This window comes from Cydia strobilella, chromosome 1, assembly GCF_947568885.1.
Source record: "Cydia strobilella chromosome 1, ilCydStro3.1, whole genome shotgun sequence".
Classification (NCBI taxonomy): Eukaryota; Metazoa; Arthropoda; class Insecta; order Lepidoptera; family Tortricidae; genus Cydia; species Cydia strobilella.
The window spans coordinates 29,016,603-29,023,777 of record NC_086041.1 but is presented as its reverse complement, the minus strand read 5'-3'; the positions used below and the strand labels follow the sequence as shown (position 1 = coordinate 29,023,777).

General features: G+C 39.6%; 1 protein-coding gene across 1 annotated transcript; it reads left to right on the top strand.

Annotated features, from left to right (window-relative positions):
* The first annotated feature begins 613 nt into the window (after window positions 1-613).
* On the top strand, window positions 614-6,919 carry LOC134755867 (pro-resilin). The gene is made up of 5 exons (XM_063692543.1): window positions 614-727; window positions 2,097-3,281; window positions 4,348-4,537; window positions 5,353-5,388; window positions 6,195-6,919. Exons 1-5 carry the CDS (start codon window positions 614-616, stop codon window positions 6,785-6,787), a joined length of 2,118 nt encoding a protein of 705 aa, XP_063548613.1. The 3' UTR covers window positions 6,788-6,919.
* The last annotated feature ends 256 nt before the right edge of the window (window positions 6,920-7,175 follow it).

The following is a 7,175-nucleotide window of genomic DNA, read 5'->3' as shown; positions in this document are numbered from 1 at the left end:
ATTTGAACGTGAAAATCTGTTACTCTGTCAACAAATCCTGCCCATTATTATCACAACAATCGCCAGATGTTTTAGAAATAACACACAGTATGTAACATTATTCCCTAATTAAGGTAACCAGCTACTAGAGTTAAACCAAGAAAAGTCTGCAGAGATTTTGACAGGACACGCAGTGGGTGTTATTTGGTGTTATTTTAAACGTCAAACGTCTATTAAATTATTACATTTTGTTACACGGGTGAATCAACCTTTTTCTCACTCGTTGTCATGGTTACGGTCGCCTGGGACGCTCTTACAACCCTGGTTCAATGGTATTTAAAATTACCAAACATACATTTTTATGACAGATATAAGCCTTTTCCTTAATGGGTCATCTACTTAGCATATTAGTAGAGCATAGTAGGTAGGTATTACATTCCTTCTAATAAACTACTTATACTACTATTGAGGCCGCTGACGGGACATAACAACAAAAAAAGTTATCCTCCCAGATAACAGACATTGGCGGATTCGTTTGAAATATAATCCGCAAAAAATTAATCATTCAGCGATATCATGAGATGTATATATTATATACATATTAATATAGGGATCCCAACAAATATATGTCGCAATGTCCACGATGCACTCGCAGCCTAGGGCTCCGCTGACGTTGCGTCAGCGCGTCACGACGCTAACTAGTGAGGATGGCACAGATCACATGCGCTCCATCACGGATTTCGATACCGTTTGTAATTGATGGCACCGGCCCACTGACATGATCATTTGCTTTATTCATGGACTGAATATGGTTTAAATCTAATCGTGGTAGCTTAGACTAAGAGTGTTCACGATACAATCTGAATTTAGTATATTTTCTATTACGAGCTAATTTTAAGGTCAGGGTGAATTTTTTTTTACGGAAAACTAAAATAGCACCAACTAGGACGATTTTGTTTTCACGTATATTCGACATATTATGTAAATTACCAACGCACATGTTCTCGGCGTGTCGCGTTAAAAAATGTGTAAGAGTAGAATAACCAATTGAACCAACCCAATTTATTTAATTTAAATTCAATCTTATTATCAGTTTCTAATGCACGGATATGGCCAAAAAGCGCATCTATTTATGAAAAAGTTTGTGAAAAAACCATTGAGTTTGACTACTGTGTAAGTAGTGGAATTGGACTTTCCAAGCTCTGTGCGGTGCCTGGGAATAAATACGCCGAGCAAGTATATGTTAAACCAGATTCAAATAAAGATACCCACTTCTAGAAAAAACATCATCCTCCAACCTCACCATCCTCCTCGTCGTAGTGGTTTTCCGGTTACACCCTATTACGAATTGCCTATGGGCTCTCACAAATACAGTGGTGTCACAAGCGCGTTGCCGATCTTTTTATATTTATTATCACTAAATATAAGTGATTTGCGAATGTAACCCTGCTGTAGACTGTAATTATTTAATATTCAAGTCATTTCTGTACAGAGTAGATATACCTACGTACACGTACCTATAGATTTATTAGTATTAGCGCGAACAAGGACTCCCACGGCGCAGGCGCCGCGGCCATAGTCAGATGCACGAAATTAAACGCGACACGAACGCGTGAGGCTCTTGCATTACCACTGATATCACGCTCGCCGACCGAACTATATAAGCTCCGGTCCCGATCGTCAAACTTATTCCTAAGTTAAATCTCATTAAAGCAGCATCTCCAATTAATTCATATATTAACATAAGAATAATATTATATTCATGACAACAGTACAATAGCCAACGATGATTTTAGTAAGAATTTCTTTTATCTATACAATAGTCTGTTTTTTTAACTAAAAAGTACTACGATATAAATTTTAATGTTCATAGTAAAAACAATACACTACTTATAATTTACTTTCCTTAAAATACGCTTTTACCTGTCAAAATGACCTAAAGTGAACTTTTTAAATCAAATAATCTGTTAAAATATATTGATTGTAACTGAGTAAAGACGAATGTTTACCTCTTATGTAATAATCAGTTTAAATTAAAAAATATATTTTAAAATATGAACCTTGCCTTTATCGAAAGAAGGTTCAAGAAGGAACAGTGTTTTAAATGATTGATTCGATTTCAGTGGGTTATTTGGCTTAGCGCCCTTGCATGGTCAACGACCAAATGCGAGCCTCCAGTAAACAGCTACCTCCCGCCATCTTCCGGTGGTAATGGCCGACCATCTCCAGAGTATGGACCTCCCGGAGCCAACAACGGGGGCCGTGGTAATTCCCAAGATCCTGGTGCTTTCGGAGGTCCTGGAGGCCGCCCGGGTTCAAGACTAGAAAGCCAAAATCAGCCTGGCGACTCTTACTCGCCCCCAGGACAATTGCCATCGAATAATTTAGACGCGCAGTATGGACCACCTTTAGCACAAGGTCAGGGTCGCGGTGGACCTGGCTCTCCTCAAGGTAGTTTTGGAGGTAGTCCACAAGGTGATTTTAGAGGTAGCCCACAAGGTGGTTTTGGAGGAAGCCCATCTTCTCAAGGTGGTTTCGGAGGACCATCGAATAATTTAAATACACAGTACGGACCACCTTCGGCACAAGGCCAAGATCGTGGTGGACCTAGCTCATCTCGAGGCGGAGGAAGTCCTCAGGGTAGTTTTGGAGGAAGGCCATCGCAAGGAGGATTTAGTTCCCGGCCACAACAAGGACAAGGAAGCTTCAACGCTCCGAGTGCTGAATACGGTGCCCCAGAGCAGGGCTCCGGTTCCTTTGGCAGGCAAAGAGGTCAGTTGCCACAGCAAAGAAAAGGAGGGTTTAATACTCCGAGTGCTGAATATGGTGCTCCCGGGCAGGGCTCTGATTCGTTTGGACAACCAGGAGAATCATCTTCAGGTGTAGGAGGAAGGCCTGGAAGTGGCGGACGACCACAAACAAGCTACGATGCTCCAAATCAGGGTTTAGGTCAATCACCTGGAGGTGGAAGGGCTGGAGGACGTGGCGGTCAAGGAGACCAAGGCCGTAGCCAACGGCCTGATAGTTCGTACGGCCCACCTGCTAGCGGCGGATTTCAACAATCGAATAACCAGTTCGGTGCTGGAAGTCAGTCGCCCAATTCTCAAAGAGCACCAGAATCTTCTTATGGAGCTCCGAACGCTAACGGGCCGCAGCGTGGATTCGGAGGTCAGCCTTCTGATGTACCCTCCTCGTCGTATGGGGCGCCTCAGGCGCCTGGCTTCGGTGCTGGTGGTAGTGGGGGCGGTGGTCGAGGTGGCTCTGGCAACAGCGGTTCTGACTTTGGCGATAACGGATCTGATGTAAGTATTTTTATATTTCAAAATCCATAACTCCCTCGTAAAGAATATCAGCGTAGGTATAATAATTATGTATATATATATATAAAAAAATTACCAATATAGGGCAAATTTTTTATTTATATTTTTTTAATTGTTATTTTAGCCTAATTTATTTATTATTATCTTTATTTATTATCTATAACAATAGATAATAAATAATCTATATCTTTATTTATTATCTATAACAATAGATAATAAATAAAGAGTACACTTATAAAGGATGACTCACGTTAGACCGGGCCGTGACCGGGCCGGAACTTCCGGCACTTACTTTTCTATGACATGACAGGTGATCACGTGATGTTTTCCATAGAAAACGAAGCGCCGAAAGCTCCGGCCCGGTCACGGCCCGGTCTAATGTGAGTCATCCTTAAATTGTACTTAATTTTACCAAACTCTCTATTTAGAAAGGCAACGGATATATATTTTCACAACATTTTACAGCTCTCATAATTAAATGATTGCAAAATAACAACCGTAACTAGATTTTATCTGAACGTTACATATTTGCAAAAAAAAAATATTGGCACGTGTCGAATTACGCAAAAGTTTACTGAAAAATTCCAATTTTATTTTTTGTCCGTCTCAACGCTGTGTCGTTTAAATACATGTTTTTACACGATTTTTATTTTCATTCCTACTAACTATAAATAGCGAAGGAAGGGGACGACGTCACGTGACCGCTTCTCCATACTCCATACAATCGTAGTCCTCGTTTTCCTCTGGATATCATTAACGTTATAGGAATAATTTTGATGTAATTTGATGTATAGGTAAATATTAACCACATATTTGCATGCAAATTGTTTTAACCTAACCTGACTGATAATAATAATAAAAAAATCGAAAATTCAAACGAGGGGCAAAGCTATGGTAAATATATTATAATATGCCTTATATGCCTTAGCTGTTGACGACCGCTTCGTGTATATGGAAAATATAACAAATCCACTATCGTCTTAAGTGGCATTTAAAATAAATGCGTAACCTGTAACTCAAAATTAAACAAACTTTTGTTTTGTTTTAGGAGCCCGCTAAATACGAGTATAACTATGAAGTGGACGATGCGCAGACAGGTACTAAATTTGGTCATTCAGAACAACGTGACGGCGACGTCGCCACCGGGGAGTATAACGTAGTGCTGCCCGACGGCAGGAAGCAGGTCGTGGAGTACGAGGCGGGCCTGCAGGGATACAAGCCTATGATCCGATACGAGGGTTCGTTCATTGCAAGTATATCCTCATAACACCCTGCGTTTGTTTATCCAAATTATAAGATGATGGAACTAGCTACGAACTCGTTTATATGTCCAATATAAAGCAGTGATCACTTATGCTCACATACTTGCAAGTACGGAACGAACGCTTTATAAGAATTAACCCTTACCTTACCGGACTTATAAACGATTGAGCTAACTTGACTGGCGGGCTAAGGGCCTACCGTGAAAAACGAAAATCGAAATTTCGTTTTTTGTCTCGAATCATGTGATGTTCGCGGTAGACCCCTATAACAATTGTTGAAGCTATAACATAACTGCCAATGAATAACAAATAAATGTGTGCTTCATAAAATTTTCTATAATAACTGTCTTTCAATAAAATGTGTGTTGTTAAGCTTATGGTTTTCAAATAATGCGTAAGGAAGGGAGCGGTACTATTTTGGAATGTAAGTCCATCATACCCTCTCCTTGTTTTTCTAAACTAAGTATTAAACCCTTTGAGGACTTCCGCCTGAACTGACGTTATAACTTTTTATATAATGTAAGTAAATATGTTGAAGTCATAACTTCATTTAATTTACTTTATTAATAACTTTCACTTAAACTGTCATATGGTTCTAACTCAGCTAACTCTAGTGAAGCGATATTCTGCAGGTAAATCAAACAAGGTTAGGTACAATGATCAAGGTTAAGTACAACCTTTTTTAATTTCTAAGCAACTTTTACTGAAAACAACTCCCCTTATAAAAAGATTAAGTAAAAGCGTAACAGTTTTTATAGTGAAAAATAAACAAAAAATATGTTGTCTATCAGGTGGAGCAGGCGGCGGCGGATCCGGGTTTGGCGCGGGTAATCTATTTAAATCTTCCTGATGTTATAATTATAATGTTATGATAATATTCCGTCCATTATTTTCTTGTAAAAAAACATTATTTTATCTGACTCGTATAATTTATGTATTTTGTATATAGATTATGTATTTTGTAGATATAGTGCAATATAGTGCAGCCTCCTCATAAGATGGTTTTATGCATAATTATTAGACCTCAGTTCGCAGTTTGATTTTTGATAATGGTAATGATGGTAAAACTTTAAGAGTCACACGAACCTAGCCGCCACCATACAATCTATGTACATTAGTTTTCGTTGCTAAATGTTGTAATTTTACAAATAAAATAGTGCGAGTAGGTAAACGTTTTTCATACAAAATTTTCACTCGCTCTATTTCCTTTGTATTACAATTTGACGGCGGTTTCGTGAGACTCTTAAGAGAAAATAATAAACAGCCTCCAGTCATCACCGCTTCAATTCAAATTAAATAATAAACAGCCTCCAGCCATAACCGCTTCAATTCAAATTAAATCGCGTTCTTATATGGACAAGTGGGACAATGAAATAAATATTCCAGCCATTATAATTCCATATAATTCCAGCTCTGGACACTGGAGGCTTTGGTCATTTTTTCCTTCGTATATGATATTTATTTCAGTTTATAGTTTAAATAGTAGTGTGTCTACTTGAAAAAACCATAAATTAAAATATTTTCATAGAAAATAATTTAATTTGTTCTTAAAGTGGGACAATGGTTCGCGTTATTACGAGCGAGCAAGCTCACAAATTATTTTTCGGATTTAATACATTTTTACTACTTTTAGGCGGAGGTTCCGGTGGTGGAGCTCAGGGCTACCCTCGCGGCGGTCCGGGCGCAGGTGGCGGCGGGTTCTCCAGCGAAAACGATATTGGCTATCCGCAGGGTGGACCTAGCCAAGGAAATTCTGGGTTTGGAGTACAAGGCAGCCAAGGTGGCTCCCAAGGCTACGACGACCAGTCCCAGGGAGGCCAAGCAGGATATCCAAGAGGAGGACCTGGAGGCGGTAGAGGCCAACAACTTTCTGGAGATCTTAGGGCCCCTCAGAGACAACAGAACGGCCAGGGAAATGCTGGGTACTCGTCCGGTGGCCCCGGCACGAACGGGTTGGAAGGCTTGAATAGTGATAGTGGTTACCCTAGCGGTAGACCTCAGGGCGGTAGAGGATTTTCCAGTGGAGGGCAAGGGGGTGAAGAAGGATACCCCAGCGGTGGTCCGAGCGGCAGAGGACAGGGGGGCTTCGGCTCTCCGGATAGACTCACTGCTGACAACGCATACCCAAGAGGTGGCAGCCAAGGAAGCAGAGGACCAGGGGGTCGAGGCGGAGACGAAGGTTACCCCAGCGGTGGCCCTAACGGCCCAAGGGGGTCTGGCTACTAAGAAATGCAATAAAAAATCTTATGTACATTACGCTTTCATAATGTCAAACGAGGCTAGAAAATAAGAAGCATTGTAAATAAATGTTTTAATAATAAAATTACATTTTTATAATCAAAGTTTATTTTTTACTAGTAGTAACAGGGCATTTCTATTTAAAGTTTTACCAAAAATGTTTGTGTTAGAATTGGGAATTTTTATATTATTTCTAAAGTTAAAGGTCCCTTTTTTAGTTTTTCGTAAATAACTCGTAAACGGTGGTAACTAAAACTCGTAAAAATGTCCTGTTACATAAATAATCTACAGAAAATTTCCTACATGAAAGTTTTCGTACACTTGTTTGCTAAATTTTTAAATTATTAAAGCGAGAAAGTTAATTAAAATCAATTCT

Bases quoted from the DNA above. Each gene is read 5' to 3' on its own strand.
- LOC134755867 (XM_063692543.1), top strand. From the start codon at position 614: ATGTCCACGATGCACTCGCAGCCTAGGGCTCCGCTGACGTTGCGTCAG. The intron at 728-2,096 runs GTTTGTAATTGA...TGATTGATTCGA, and splicing joins CCATCACGGATTTCGATACC to TTTCAGTGGGTTATTTGGCT. The intron at 4,538-5,352 runs GTTCGTTCATTG...GTTGTCTATCAG, and splicing joins GCCTATGATCCGATACGAGG to GTGGAGCAGGCGGCGGCGGA.